The 17,011-nt window shown below is 34.1% G+C and overlaps 1 protein-coding gene across 1 annotated transcript in view; it reads left to right on the top strand.

Annotated features, from left to right (window-relative positions):
* Positions 1-17,011, top strand: part of N (neurogenic locus Notch protein) — a 121,599-nt gene that overhangs the window by 69,679 nt on the left and 34,909 nt on the right. Inside the window, exons 6-7 of the mRNA XM_066403795.1 lie at positions 7,160-7,516; positions 13,798-13,953. Coding sequence (XP_066259892.1) covers positions 7,160-7,516; positions 13,798-13,953 — 513 coding nt within the window. The remainder of the gene's footprint in view (positions 1-7,159; positions 7,517-13,797; positions 13,954-17,011) is intronic.

Here is a 17,011-nt window from a genome sequence, read left to right as displayed (position 1 = left end):
CTTATTTTTTTGGCCATAACTGTATGTAATGTTAACGTTACTAACCTCATTACAATTTGAGAAATGCCACATTACCTACCTCTACTTTCCACCCTCATTTCGTGCCTTAATGTCTTGACCTCTTAATATTTAATTTTGGGCATTGTTCCTAAATATACGATAAATTGTCCACAAGGTTTACGGTTTCTTCTCCTTAATACTCCATTCGAGCATTTTTCAAATCAAATTCTTCAGCTTTTCGACTCATTCAGTTCTCTCTTAGCAATAGAAAGGGAGTAAAGGGCGACCATCCCACGCAACAATACGACAAACAAATTAAAAATAATAAATAACTAATTAGTTATTCATATGATACCCTAAATTGTTCTTCTAACTTAATCATCAGTTACCTGGGGATTAAGTTCCTGTTCTATTTAAATCTAAATTATAAATGATACACTTTTCACCATGTTTTAATGGAAATATGAAATACATGAATAAGAAGTTGTACGATATTTTTGGGCTGAGTTTAGAGCCTACTTCTGGGTGCATACCAAAAGATATACGTAAAGCTTTTCAACAGGTAAATTAGAAGTTATTGCATCTCTATCCGTTATATCATTTGACACCCACTTATGTAAAAAGTATTCGCTTTTCACTCGCGTGAGATGTAACAATCCGAAAGTTTTCATGTAAGATAAACGCAAGAAATAACATTATATGTAGTTGTAAGTAACAATTTTTTCCTCTAATTTTCACATACAAGCAACAGATTTTATAATTAAAAGAGGTGGCTAAATTGGCTTCCTTTAATATGGTATGCAGTACGAATTTCTGCAAATTTCTACCATTTTCTTGTGATTTTTTTAACTCAGAGTCAAATTATAAAAAACATATCTGAGACCTTTTACAAAATACTATTTTATATAATTTTCTTGTTGACGGAGAAATGAAATTACATCGAAGCACCCAAGAGAAACTTTAGATACGCAGTGACCATAGAGTAGACGTGTGTGATATTAGGCTTACAGCCTATAGAAAGCAAGCGTAAGACATGACATTGATCATTTATACAGGAATATTCAGCTATGCGGCACCCCCTACATAAATTACAAAGACACGGAGAAAAAAGGTTCATATATGTGGTTATAGATAAAGTAATTTTTGCTGATACCTTCAAGTATACCTACAGGGCGATTCAAAATGAAGTCGTGTTGGTCAAGCCCATATTTCTAGATAGAATAACCTTTTGATGATTTCTTTGTAAAACATTCTATATGACTGAATTTACTAGTTTTGGATACATCAGTGAACATCGAATATGAGAATTCCACAAAATTAAAAATAGGTGTTTCCTCAGAGTTAATAATTTTCACTAATAGAACTGATAGCATTCACTTGCAATAATTATTATAAAAAAAACAAATTCAGTAAGTTTATATTCCTTTTCATGGTCATTTTCACAAAACTGGACTGTCACAGTTTTTGGTCTGTAACATCTCATTTTTTCGTTCTATGTTATTAGTTCGAGACATCTTCGCATTAATAAAAATTTCTGGACAACCTTTGTTAGAAATCTAACTGCCTAATTGAAGACTATAAATTAACTTAACTCATTTTTATTAATTAACTACATCAAGTGCATTTCGCAAACCATTTTTTGTGTACGGCAGTAATTAAGACAAAATACAGGGGTTCATGAAAAAAGCGAAGATTGAATGAAATTGGCTGTAATGACTCACGAATATTAAAAAGAACTTCAATACATTTGTGCGTGTCAAATAATTTGTGTTTTGAATAATGTACAGCCTACCGGAATACTAATTGCCTAGAAACTATAAGCGGCACATAGTTCTCATGATACGAACATTGGGATGGCACCTTTCAAGATTGGATTTAATGATCGGTTTCACACTTCCTCGGCTATAAGTACTCCTTATCTACCTAAGCTAAAGCAGTAGCTAATGCCTATAATCGCCTCTATATGCATGTTAAAACCGAACATTGAAAATATGATCAAAACCTTTTAAAAAATCCCCAGACAAGTTCGTTATCGTTCGTTATCTTAAACCACGAATCCGTTGGTTCAATGCCTTTCCTATCGTCTTTAGAGCCTTTAGACTGCTTATCTATTCGAAACGGTAGTAGGATTATTGAAAGGCAGCCACACTTTAATGTAAAAAATGTGTTCCAGTTGCATAAGAGATGCAGCTCATTAAGAACTAATAATTATTTTAAAATGGTTTCGAGAGCAGTTCGTTGGCTCTAAAACCGCAAAGGCAAGGGAACTGAAAAGTACAAAGTACCTCCCATCTAAGCGACGTACCCAGCCCGAGGTGGTGCTTATGTGGGAGAGAACCGACGATCTTACCTCGCTTGTTGCGGGAACCCCCCGGGGGCACCACGAGTACTCGCCTAACTATGGAGCCCCCGAGCGGATCGAGACCGAAATGGTGATGGTACTAAGAAAACTCGATGGGCAAGAGTACGAAGCGGAATTGTACCCAAACTTTAAAAATGTGGAATGAAATCTTTATTCAGATGGAACTCAGGAAGAGGGTGTGGAATTTATGAATTTTTGTGGTTAGTTGGGGCCACATACACGTGGGAATGTTTTCAGGACTCTCAATGTGGTATAATTAGGTGGTCAGTTTAGGTTACTTCAACTAGCCAGTAGCTATTTATTTTTTGACTGCGCTAAAAAACTTCTCTCCGATTCTGATCATCTTCGCAAGCGCTTGGACTCAGCATGAATACCTGCGACTGCTTTGTGTAATGCATACAAGTACTACCACACAATTTTTTTATTCTGTTTGATCGGATATCACGACCTACTCCGAACATCTGTATCCATTACAATATCGGTATAGCTCTTCTGACGAAAAGAAATTATATTTTACATGAAAGGTATACGATAGCATTATGCAAAGAGAATCAACATGATCCGGCTGCCGGCTAGCGTCTCCTGCTGCGGATTCGCTTTTGGTTGATAATATGCGGATTATGTTATAATGTTAAGAAAATAGTAATCAGCAGTTTAAAATATTAAATCTTTGAAATATTAAACGGTAAATATCATTAAATATTCATAAGACCCGGAGTGGTTATTAATTATGTTCCCTCCTACGCGATCTAGGTCATACGACTGTTACAGGTTTTTATGTAATTTAGTTACAAGATCATGTACCTCACGCATTATAATGGAGATTGTTTAATAGATTCTTTAAAGCCGCGTTAAAACTGAGATATAGAACTCACTTCTACTTCACCTTAAGTGTGTCAGTTTGCAGTAAGTGTAGTGAAACAATAAAATAATGCTTTCGACGAAGCGCTACGGTCCTCAGAGATGCCGTTCTATGTATAGGTTTAATAGTGGTAAAGAGGGTTGCTGCAAATCAGCCAAGGATTTCTATCCAATTAACTAAAATTCGTTGCGAAGAAGTTCAGGGCTGTTTCGAAATAGTTCGTTATTATTGGTATTAGAATATCATTAGGAAATAAATCGAGACTGCGAGATGGAAAGTGATTAACCTTATATGAGCAAAATAAAGGTTGCAGGTCATTATATTGCACTAGATACACCTGAACATAATAGGAAGGGAGAATGTTAACATTCATTTGATTTATGTGAAGATTCTATTGAATTTTGATGTAAGCCTAGAAACTGCGGCGCAGATTATTCATCTTTTGTTCCTTCGTGGATTCCTTACTTCAAAGTATCGACATGATAATTTCAATATAATCACCTTAATGATTGTTCCTCGCATCAACGTCTTGATTAATACAAATCTAATATAATTAGTAGTTCATTTGGCAGACAATCTGTGCAACAGATGAATTAGATTCAAAATACGATGCCAATTTATTATTGAATGTGGTAGTCTTTTAGTAGAAATTATATTATTAGAAAGCGTCATTAAAAAAGCGTTATCTGTCTTACTTTCTTCCTGCATTAACTGGAACAAGTTCGACGGATTCGCTGGAACAAGTTCTTGTGGGAGAACTCTGTAATGTCTTCTCTATCTTTAATATACGATTCGAGAGATTCGTTAAAGTGAAGCTAATGGGTTCCAATGATTTTGGCATATCAGAAGATAAATTAACTTATTTTTAAATTTACAATATTCCACAGAATGAAAAGAGGTAGCAAAAAAGCAGAGAAGAGAAAACAAAAATTGATATTGTGACATTACAAATCATTCAAACATACAATAGCAATTTCAGCTTATTCCTCTTATTAATTTGATAAGTTGTACTGTGATGCTTTTCATGATTTTAGAGAATGTAATTCCTTATGCACTCTTATTACCATGCGCTTTCCACTCGACATGTAGCTGAATTGAAGATTTGACATTACAGATAAAGAATGATACATCAAATCTGAAACTAACAGTATTTTCTACTGGTAAAATTAATACAACAATAATGTACATATTCTTATTCCTGTCTACTGAATGTTAATAAATTAAGATGGTAATGTATTACATGTATACTTTTGTCCTAAATTTACCAATAGGAAATACTATAAGTCCTTTCGGTCCGATCGCAGCATGTGCAGGTCAGAAACTAAAAAAGCGTTGCGTCCCGGTTCCGTATATACATATGTATGTTATAGGTTGTATAGCTTTTTAAACTCAATTGACATTTAATCCCACTTCAGGTTTAACCGGAACTAGGCTAAGTATTTATTTTATTTTTATTAAATTGCTTGGGTCCAATAAATGCCCAATCGTACATTATATGTATTTCTTACATTACCGGAAATTGTCAGAATTTTTTTATAAATAAAAAAGAAAATTAATCTCTTGTGCCACATAATATACGACGTGTCATCTACGGAGTGTTCATGTGATCAAGTTTCAAGCTTTAAGAGCAGATTTCCCCCAATAAATGACGAAAAAAACCTAAATAAGAATATGTTCATAACCAGTAACAATAGTTTGACATCCTGAGTAGCTACTTAATATTCTTGAGAAGTGTTGGAATTGTTCACTACCTCAGTCGATGTACATATTACATTATTTTTATAAGTGTCACCGTTGAAAAAACATGGAATTAGTTGGTAATTATCACTGAGTTTGACTTTTACAAAGTATGCTTTCTTGCACACTAATAATAATAAAAAATATTTTTCTAACAAAAAAACTAAATATATAAGAAACAAAAAAGTTCTTATGGTTTACATGTATGTAAAGCATCGAATGCAATGCCCTCTACAGTCCATAATAAGAATTCTAAGAATTGAATTGGTTTACCTAAAAAATCCCCTGATTAGCAAACATTTGTTAATAATATTTGTTTTTAGTAAATTAATTAAATAATAATATTAAAAATTGAATTCAGACTTTGTAGCGTATTATGGAAATGGGGTGTTTGTGAACATTTTCTTATTAAGAATTTTTTCATAATTTATTGAGATAAGCCTACCTTCAGGCATTGTAAGATTCACCTTAGCCCGTGTACATACTACATACATACATATGGGTGTGGATATACGACTGAGGAGAATGCAATGGTGATGTTTGTGTACACTCGTGTTTTGAAATGTACCATACGGCGAAATCATTATTTGAGTATACAAGTTTTGAAAATAAAGTAGTTTTTCTTATTTTGACAAATGAAGGGACAATTTTCTTAATCAAAACCCGAACGTGACCGAACGGGTCTAATTTCGTAATACAATAATGAAAGAAGGTACCTTCATTTTGCATTTCGAAAAAATCGTGTATGAAACTCTTTAGGAAATGTATCTCGTTATGCAAAAATTCGGGATATGCCATTAATTATACATTTTGCAAATGGTTACATAAATACCTATTTTCTTGTCATTTTATCTTGATGTATATCTTCGGCTGTGGATTTGGTGACATGCAAAAAACAATAGAACCGAGGCAGATGTTCAGCAATTTAGGCTTGGGCCCGGAAGGTTTGAAGGGGTCTGACTGTGTCTTAGTCCCAATATCGTAATTCTTCAAATATTTGAGAACCGTGCTTCAACTCGAAAAAAAGTCATTCTATATTTAGATTTTCATTATATTTTTCAGACTAAAGAAATAGTGATATATAAATTATTAATAAGAAACTATTCTATGAAGGCAACTAATCAGTAATATATCGAGATGGGGGAAGGCCGCCACCAAGACACTTCTTCTACCTAATAATAACATAAATAATTTTAAAAAAATTCCGATACAAGCACGAAACGTATACTAGCCCAAAACAACAAACACGCCTTTGCATTAGAAAAGCAAAAGTGGGCCATCAGAAACGTGCATCTTTCGAATATCAATTACCTGTATGTAACTGGACCCTATTTAAATTGAAACATTGCATCGTTAAGTGCATAAAACCTTCTTTAACATTCCGAATATGTAAATACTTCCCGTTAACATTATTCTGGACAGCAGTCTATCTACCTTTGATGTCTAGATTTATGGGACTTATCAGAAGCTTTAACGCTTCCTAGAGTTCAAAGTTCCTTGTGAGGACGCATGCCGATCCGCTCGACTCTAATAAGGAAAGACGATAAAATATCGTTTATTATATAGAAGCTGAACATAAATGAGACGGAATCAAAAAAACCAGCAGAACTCGAAATGGTAACATCGCTAAACCGCTTTAATCCAAAAGTAGATGATACGGCAGACTGTGGCTTGCGGAATTGAGATCGTTCTTGGTCTCAGTTTGAAACTTGACGATCAATAAAATTCTATTATCGTTCTTTTTTATACCAGAATAAGGATTACGCTCGTATTTTATTATGGTATATGACATCGTGTAGCCATGAGAGTGTACTGTGGTGCATATTTTACCTCAAAGTGTATTCTTACCAATTGTTCAAGACATTAAATAGAGAGATTTCGAAATGCAGTGAATAATAATGACAATATACAAAAACTTCGCAATATGAGAATTTATGGCTCGGCAATTCGAAAGTGAATTAATTCGTTTTAGCCTGTCCATAATACAGTAACTCATCGGCATAACAAATTCGTAATGGACCTCTTCTCGTGAAACAAGTCGTTACACCTTTAGTAATTTGTCCGGTACCCACGAATGGTTCTAGTTGACTGCTTTAACAATAAACTTGACTAATTTAAATTCAAATTCCTCTAACTATAAGTTATTATCAGTCATCAACATTGCAGCTTTCTAGCAATAAACTCTGCGTCTGTTTCAGGATTTGCTGGCCCGAACTGCGAGGAGAATATCGACGACTGTCGAGGTCACAAATGTCAAAACGGTGCCACGTGTGTTGATGGTGTTAACAGCTACACGTGCCAATGTCCCTCGACATACACTGGACAGTACTGTGAACAGGATGTCGATGAATGCGCCCTTAGGCCGTCAGTCTGTCAAAATGGGGCTACTTGTACCAATAGCATCGGAGGATTTTCTTGCATTTGTGTCAACGGATGGACAGGTCTCGATTGCAGTGTCAATATCGATGACTGCGCAGGAGCGGCTTGTTTTAATGGTGCCACCTGTATTGATAGAGTTGGCAGTTTCTATTGTAGATGTACAGCTGGAAAAACTGGTAAGTTTCTAACTATTAGGGACTCATATGAATTAGAATGGTTGTGCTTTGATTTCGGTAACTCTTAATTTAACATGTTTAATGAGGTAAAACAAAGGAGATCTAGAGGGCAGAGGTCCTTTAATATTAAGAAGCAGCGAGGCGTTTTCACCGTTAGCCTGGTGCTCCGAAAAACAGTATAATTTTAGAACGCAGTTCGATACCTACCAGCAAATAAGGCTTATAATTACCGAGATAATGCTAATGCAATTAAAACATCGTTAAGATTTGGGTTGAAAACATCCAAGGAACAATTAAGTTTCTAGGTATAGACCTAATAAAAAATTCCCTATAAGAAAGCCCGATTGTAAAAGATGGTCGTTGATTTTAATGGATTTAAATTAATTTTAGAAATATGCCATAGACCTCCCTACATGAAAAAATATCGTAAAATTAACAAGCCAAAATCCGAGCAATGTCCATTAACTCCGGGGTATTAAATCGCCAATTAAATGGTCAAGACATCGAGAACGCATCTCGAAATAACAAATTGAAGGGGGCAACTTAAAAAGCGGTCCTTTATAATTTTGCCTCGGATCGTTTAATTGCTCCAGAAAATGCTGTTCTGAGGTACCCTGAGATAATGTAATTTACTTATTTGCATAACCTGAAGCTTTAACTGTTTTTATCCTCCAAAATTTATATTAATTTCTTGTAAGTAAGTGCGATATTGACAGTGGCGTTACGTTTAGTCTCCAGATTGCAGTCAACTAAAACATTTTGCATTTATAGTGTTTAGAAAGCTTGTCACATGTGGGTCTAAACTTTCCATTATACTTCATAAAGGAAATTGCACCAATTATCCATCTCTCATGTTTGTCAACAGAAGCCAAAATTTTCCAGTTGTAACGATTTCGCTTTGGTTCCATTTCAATGCATCCTACATGTCCACAAGGTACCGAGTGGTTGATATTTTAGCCCAAACGATAAGATCTGGCGGTATATTTCCAAATGAAGGCACTCAGCTTGCTACCTATAAACTTTCTTTCTAGATTACATATTAATAGAGAATCTACGAAGGTGAATCGAAAAGGTATTCACAGAAAAAGTGAATATTTATTTGACTATCTATAATTCCTCAGGTGCTCGATTAACTTCTTTAGCTAAATCGAGTGAATGCTTTTAAATTGAACGTAAAGGACAATTCGAAAATGACAGAACATTTATTTGAAATTAAAGATCAGTTGAAGTACAGTACAATCTCTTTAATCCGGACGCTTCATTTTCAAAGTGAAAATTCGGACACACCTCTTTAATTTGGACACGCGGTTGAAATATTCTTATTGAAACACATTGAGATGACTAGCGCGCGGAAAAGCAGGCGAGTCGTTGATTTATTCAGTTATATTTATACGTGAGCTTTCATAAAGAAAGTGATACGGGGTTGCACTTTTTTTTAACATATACTGATATTAATCAACAAAACTGAAGTAGATTCAAAAGAAGATGAAGGATCTAGCTCAAGTGAGGAAGAGATCTATTAAAATGTTAAACACAGTGAAGCGATTTCATTTTTTATTACTTGCATAAAATGGGCAATTGAAAATGATGTACCATCAAATTAAGTACTTGTGCTGCGCAATCTTCGCAACAGCTATTGCTAAGGAGACGACTTCGAAGAAATAAAAATTTATAATAGATTACATTTCGGTTTTGTAAAGTTACTTACATACGTTATTTATCATAAGAAAATTGTTAAATAAAATGTCTAAGTGACTATGATTGTGTAGTTTTAATACAAAATACATACAGCGTGTCTGTCTCAAGATGAATACAGTCTTATATTTTTCTTTTTTTTTTTAGAGGTAAAGAAATAATTTTTGGTGCACTTATAGAGCTCCATAAACTGCATATTTTATGGCTTTAGCATACGCAAAATGTCGGTGACTTCGCCTGCTGCGATTGATAAACAAAACGACTTTTTTAATATTTAGCTTCGCGTTGGAGATATTGAAAAAAGTTGTTTAGAATATTATTTTAAGCCTATACAGGGTGTTAGTGAAATAACTTTCGTAGATTTAACCAGTGATAGTATATAGATTTTCATCGAAAAATTCGAATTTTTAGTTTCTTACTTATATTGTGTAAAAATTTCTTAAACTGGCTCTGGAATTTCTTCTAATTCTAATATTATGATTATTTTCACTAGCAGGCCATGAATGCAAAAACTGTGGAAACAAAAACAATTGAATTGACAAGTTAATAAGCAAATACTCTGTTATTTAAACATAATAGTTGTTATTTTTTTATTTTATTTATTTGTTCCAATTTTTCGAGGAAAATCGATATGTAGGCTTAGAATAATATTCTAAACAACATTTTCAAATAACTTTTTTTGATATCTCTAACACGAAGCTAAATATTAAAAAAACCGCTTTGTTCATCACTCGCAGCAGGCGAAGCCCCGACGCTACGTGTGCTATATACTATAAAATATGCAGTTTATGGAGCTCTATAAGTGCACCAAAAATTGGTTCTTTACCTCTAAAAGTAAGAAAAATATAAGACCGTATTAATCTTAAGAGGGATACACTATATCATATGTACATATATCCTATAAATATATAAAATCCCTCCTATAAAAATATATGTATGTATACAATGCATTCATGTACTTTTAGCCCAGTTCCGGTAATCCTGACATTTTGATAATTCGGACATTTCCTTTGCATTTAATTGGCAGGATTAAAGAGGTTGTACTGTAGTGCCCAATTATTTCGAATAATTTTTTGCCTTAAATGCATTACACAGGTATTTACTTAACGCAAAAACTTTGCATTTTCAAGTCAATGAAATGTCAAATTACCTGATGCCAGTTGAAGTTCGAGTTCACTCCTGTGTTGACTAATGAGAAATGTAAACAAAACTATTAACATTTAATAAAACATTTACTTTTTATTGTGTTGTCACCTTGTCTTGTTTCATTTCTGGCCTTGAAATGGTTATTAAAAATTTAATTGACTCGGGCTTCGTCGTTTTGTTCACATAGAGCCTTTATGTGAAGGAACCACATCAGAAATCGTTTCCCCTTAAGTATTTATATCTTTTTCGTATAATTTAGCTATATTCTACTGTTAATTTGGCTATGAAGTTAATCTCTCGGGTATCGGTAATCTGAGTTAAGTGAGAGATGCCTGAGAAGGCTTAATTGGTTCACGATAAGTGCAAGCAAAGTGTTTCATACAGAATTTTGTTTTCCATTCACGCCCGCAACGGTACAAACCAATTAGAATTTTACGGAGATGTTGATATATAATTTAGTTTGGATATCTTAAGTAGTATTATCAAGTTACTGACTTCGTTAAAAGGAGTTTTAGTTTCAATATACCACAGTATGTCAAGAATGAGTGTCCGAAACGGTATCTTATTTAAAATCAAGATACGGTAGCTTTTTGAATCGTTTTATATTAACTTATTACTGACCCATAACTTTACTTAACATTTGTCCTAAGTGCCTCACATATTTTCTTTACCACGGCTATGTTTGGTATTGATGGTTAGTGATGCGGTGTGCAGGTGCAGTTAATTCATATTTCTCTATTTTCCTCTCATCGTAATATTGTAGTTTCGCCAAAATCATCAACCCCTTTTTTCGATGTATTGAGATGTAATACAGTATATCAAAAGTTCTATAGTTCCATTACTAAATTTCGGTGCTAAATAATGGTTGCTATGGTTTCTGAAGGTAGTTCAAGTTCCAACACATTTGTTCCACAAAATAAATAATATTTTTATTGAAGTTACCAGGAGGGAATACATACGATCAAAAATAAGTACCCTTCCTTAGAACTTTGGCAACAGTCTTGCTAACAAAAACAAAGAACTTCACATATTTGTTGATCATTTGTTAAATGGATGTTTTTTACCCTTGAAAATTTGATTTTAACATTTTTTCGATATCTTCTTAAAATATCCCGGAATATAATAAAAGTTAAGATTTGATGACTACCATGATGGATTAAATTCGAAAAAAAGATATACCGTTAGCTACTTATCTTCATTTACCTTCCTCGTCGTCTTCGAAGATGGTTCCGCCCTTTTTATGAATGCCAGGATTTCTTCTTTGGCATCATGTCGCTGATCGGTTTAATATCTCTAACTAGATCATTTTCAGTCAGGCTGCCGTATCTGACAACATCCCCGCAAATCTTAACATACCAATTATTTTTGGTCTAGTGGTGTGGCATTTTTTTCGATATAGGGTGGACCAAACAATATTTCGTTATTTCAATCCCGTTACCTCCTATCCAACAGCCCCCTTCGATTCCTGATTTTGCACATTTAGAACGAGGACGATGCGTGGTTTGCTAGCTACCATTCCAGATTCAAATGGGCTACTTACATTATATAGCTATACTTATATTTGCTCCTATTTTCAGCGTGCCTCTCTTGAGGATATCTTTTCTCACTGCTTTCGGCTCTTCATTTTTTTAACTTTTCATAGCTTAAGCTCACTGTGCTTCTTGATTATGGGAACAGATAGAAGTTGGTTAAATGAGAGGAAAATTGCACATTCAAGGAAATAGTTTTATGATACAAAGAAATCTATAACATTATTTTTGGTTGTTCAGTTATTTCGAAGTGTTCTTTTTTTTTCAAGTAATGGTAACAGATAGATGAAAACTAAAAACATTTTTTCGTTGAGATTTTTTATACGCTTCAACATAACAGGCTTGATTTTATTCTATAACATTTAGTTTATCAAAAATGATCATGAAATTTTTTTCCAAACACGGTCCTGGTCAGTTTTTTTTATAAATTTTAAAACAATTTTCTTTATTGCAAATTAATTGATATATCACACTTAGTGATTTACACTACGTTTTAGTGTTTCGTTAGAATTTAATTTTTTTTTTTAAACTATTACTTTTACAGTAAGAGTCGTAGGAAACTTTGGATAAACAACGTTCAAGTCAAAATGATACTTATCAAACTTTTTTAAATCTTATCAAATTATAGTTTTCGATTATTCATTTAACATCTTTTGATATCGTAAAATGATGCAAAACTTTTCTCAAAGATTAAAAAAAATCGAAAATTTCGTTTTTCTGAAATAACTGAAAAACCAAAAGAGATTTTGTAGATGTGTTCGCGCCGTAAACTACTTCCTTGAATGCGCAACTTTTCTCCTATTTATCCAGGTCTGTATTTATTACCGTTCACGACTTCCCCGTGCTGGACATCCCTATATTGGACACACTCTACAGCCAACCTGAAGTTGAAATTCCACTTCCTACCACTTCTCAAGTTATCAGTACATGCCTGATCAAGAAACACAGTCTTAAATTTACTCACGTTATTACACAGGATACTCCTAGACCAACAACCGCATAGAAATGTCTCTGCACAATTTACAAGTAACTTGTTAATATTGCGCTAAAAATCCCTTCCGATGTCGTAACTCTGTACAGAAAGAGAATAATGGACAATACAAACTGTACAAATCGACGTTGCTTTGAGGGAAACACGTTTGGTGTTAAAATAAATGCATTGAAGTGTCCGCGTTAGCCATTCTGTTATTCAGAATCTGCGATATTTATGCGTTGGCTTAGCCATTGTACCGAGGTGTGGTATTAGTATGAGTATGACCCGTTCGATTCCTCGAATTTCACATCAGGGAAGATATTTAAGAAAATGTATTAAGTCGCATAATATCTAAGCCTACTTAACGTTTGCTATCAACTAAGGGAACCGCCTAATTAACTGTACAAAAATGGCAATTACTGATCGGTGATTCAAAATCATCCTTCACACCTAGATTACTATAATTTGCATAATGTGAATTCAAGGATTCTGGTTAAAACTCAGTTATTTTCCGAAATACTCAATTTCGGCGTAAAAAATCTACGAAGAAAAATTGTTTCTTAGTTTATTTTTTTTTGCGAGGTACCTAATCATTTTGTTTTATAAACCTTCTAACGGCTAGAGTTTTTGTTAATTTCTTTTCCCAGTCCGACTGTATTAAAGCAATTATGGCCAAAATGCGAGGCTTTTTATAAGCTATTTTTATTACATCGACGATTAGTTATGAAAAACGTAAATTAAGTCTAGTTCTATGGGTACTGAGAAGTGAGTCTGCTTTTTCGCAAATGGTTTATGGAGTACACAAAAAGAGAATAACAAAAAAGCTGTTTACCTTTAATAATGAGCACAGATGGTCATTATTTCTACAGATTGTTTATTTTTAAAAGCGCTGTCACTAATGCAGATTACATGGATAAAAGCAAACTTCTCGTTTTTAGGTCTTCTCTGTCACTTGGATGATGCCTGCACAAGTAATCCCTGCCATGCAGACGCTATCTGTGATACAAGTCCTATAAATGGGTCTTACACTTGTAGCTGTGCCTCTGGATATAAGGGAGTCGACTGTTCTGAAGACATTGATGAGTGTGAACAAGGTACGTAACCAAAAAATCCCAAATTTATCTACGAAACGAACATTTAGGCCTTTCCCCGATCAGCTCCTTCTCTGCAGCTTATATCTCATCAGTCAACAGAGGCTTAATTTCACGCATGACATCAAATTTTTAATTGCTTATTAATGTATGTGTTTATTTACTTATCGCTTTAGTCAAGGAAGATCGTAATGCTACCGAACAATCCAAAGCAATATCTCAATACTCCCATTTAGTATGCTAATCCGGCTCAACCTCCATTAGATGATATTTTTGTGTGGGTTTAAAGCTTTTTTAGTTCTTAGATCCCAACACGCTCTTTATTGAAATTAATTTGTTCGCTGAACAGAGTTGAGCTTATTTCAGGTGTGTGTAATTACTCAATAAGCTTTCCGAATGTATTACAAAGCGAAAACTACTCATATCGACGTTACTATTGTTATTTCCCAATTTAGTGAGCGGTTGTAAGGATTACTGCTTCATTTATACAATATCTTGATAGTTCTACAACAGACACTAATCTCAGTACAATGTATGTGCGGATGTGACTTTTACAACCAAACTTCCTACGAAAAAAACGAAAAATGTTTTTACTTCCACTAGTAGCACTATAAATCTTATTTCTCCACAATAATTTGATATTGCCAGCGTTGTGTCCCCGACATCTTATCCATTGCTCTATCTATAGTGAGATAGTGGGCCAATCGTAAAGGAAACGATATCACTATAGTTTCGTGGATAGTGCAACCACAATGGCCTCTCTCTTATTAGAATTAGACATTATCACTTTTTGGGAACTAAACTCCGACTTTCAAGATGGTGTGGAAAATAACCTAAGAAGACCAGCTATGACGTAGTGCCGAAGATGTGCTTTAACTGTATATACACCTAAAAAGTGGATACGGGGATGCGCTTTACTAGGTAGAGTACAGTTCAAAACAAGTCGATTTAACTAGACTTGTCTAAGTTCAAAAGTTGATAATAACCGAGATATAGAGTGTCAAATGTAAAAAAATAAATCACATTTCCTTTAATACGCCTCCACTACTTTGAACTAGTTTCACCAAATTTTGTATTCGGAAATTTTCTGAAACTCAAAGCGACATACACCATGGCACAAAAAAGTTTTAGCCATTTAAATGTATTGAAATAGCCACTTGTGGCGCCCTCTAGAAGATACGCCGTTATCGTCGATAAATTTGAATTTCTCATCCCGAGAACTTCTCGAACACAAAATTTCGTGAAATTAGTTCGAAGTAGTGGAGACGTTTTAAAGAAAATGCGATTTATTTTTTCACATTTGACACCCTGTATCTCGGTTATTATCAACTTTTGGACTTAGGCAAGGTTAGTTAAATTCACTTATTTTGAGCTGTACTCTACCTGGTAGAGGGTTATATAGACCTTTCAGGGATACCCTGTATACATATACTCGATCTGCCTTATTTATTTTGTGTTGAGCTTGACATCGGGTTAAATAAAATACAAGGCGCATGCTTACTCGTCAAATATATGTATAATAATATGAACACCAGAGTGTGAAGACTAATATCCGTGACCATATCGTTTCCTTACGTGTATTTTACGTTTGAAAAGTAACGGTGTGAGAACACCAAGAGCAGTAAGAGATACATAATTCCTAGCACAGTTTTACTCTTTTTTGTTTTTGCCGGATTTCTCTCATTGAAATGGTGAATCTACGCACACACTTAATTTATTTTAATTTTTTAGGAACGACTATATTTTGTGAGTGTTTTTATTAACAATTAAAGAAGATCACAGAAGTTTTACTTGGATTATTTATCCGTCTCACTTGAACTACATCTGGAGTGTGTTCGAAATTCTCAGGTGTCAAGGGTTCCAAGATCTTGTTGGGATCATGTCAGAACAGAGTTTGTGATATACCAGAGTGTTATAATAGTAAAATGGGGGCGTTTTGACAGAGTAAACCCTGACACCCACTTTGTTAATAATAATGTTCTCAACAAAGTAAAAAGACCATGACATCTTAAAATATTAAATACATCTCTGCCGGAAGATTTAAGTAAAGTCATTCGATAATGAAGATGACACATTATGTGTTACATGATATGACCTAACCCGTATTTATTAAACATGAAAGTTCTGTCACAGCAATGACGAATGAAAATTGAAAAATTGCAATTGCAGCTGCAAATTAGAATTTTGTCAGTAATTGAAGTTCACTCTAATTGATGTTACTGATGGCCTCCGTTGTCAATACTTTGTATGTTGAGTAACTTTTGTTTTAAAAGGTAGAAGTAAGAACGTAAGTGCGTCTAATTTTACCAACAAATCATGTCCAACTGACATTCAGATATACCTCCAGAAATTACTTGGCCGCCTTTCAACCAGCACACCATACAAAATTACGACGTAATATGCGATTAATCTACGCCCTTATTCGATATTTTCCTACATTTTGCGTATTGCGTTACTTCTGTCAATTGCCTTATACTGCCAATTAGGCCGAGCTAACGAGAATTGACCGAAATTGATCTTGTTTTCACTTATTCTTGAATTTAATTTAACATTTTTTACCTCAAGGTATGCCTCACGTTAGAGCAGATAGTTAGTTCTCATAAATGAACAAAACCAAACGCATAACGAAACATTACAGCTTTTACACAATTGTTAATTTAAATTTCGCTCTTCTCATTTTATCGGGCATGCAAGTACACAAAATGCAACTGCGCAGTTTGTTTCTGACAACAATCCTTGTCACTCACTATTAACCTACTTACTATTAACCTGAATTAACCTGACTGACATTGCCATATGTCTTTGTGAGGCGTAAAGACGAGAAGCTATATTTATTTTGATTTGCCTTAGGTGGTACGATTTCAGTCAGAAGTATTTATCTAGAAAAAAATTGTCCTGACAACTCTTTGTTAAATTGTAATCAAGAACGATTCTACGTTGGATCCGTCATAATCGAGAATAATTCCGGATAACCTCCATTGTCAGCTTAACTGTTTCACGTTTTTTCACTAGTGTTGTGAGACATGTAACAATTAAATAGTCAATTATAATTACATTCACA

Source organism: Euwallacea similis, chromosome 31 (assembly GCF_039881205.1).
Source record: "Euwallacea similis isolate ESF13 chromosome 31, ESF131.1, whole genome shotgun sequence".
In the NCBI taxonomy this organism is placed as follows: domain Eukaryota; kingdom Metazoa; phylum Arthropoda; class Insecta; order Coleoptera; family Curculionidae; genus Euwallacea; species Euwallacea similis.
The sequence above is the reverse complement of the archived record's forward strand: the minus strand, read 5'-3'. Positions and strand labels throughout refer to the sequence as shown.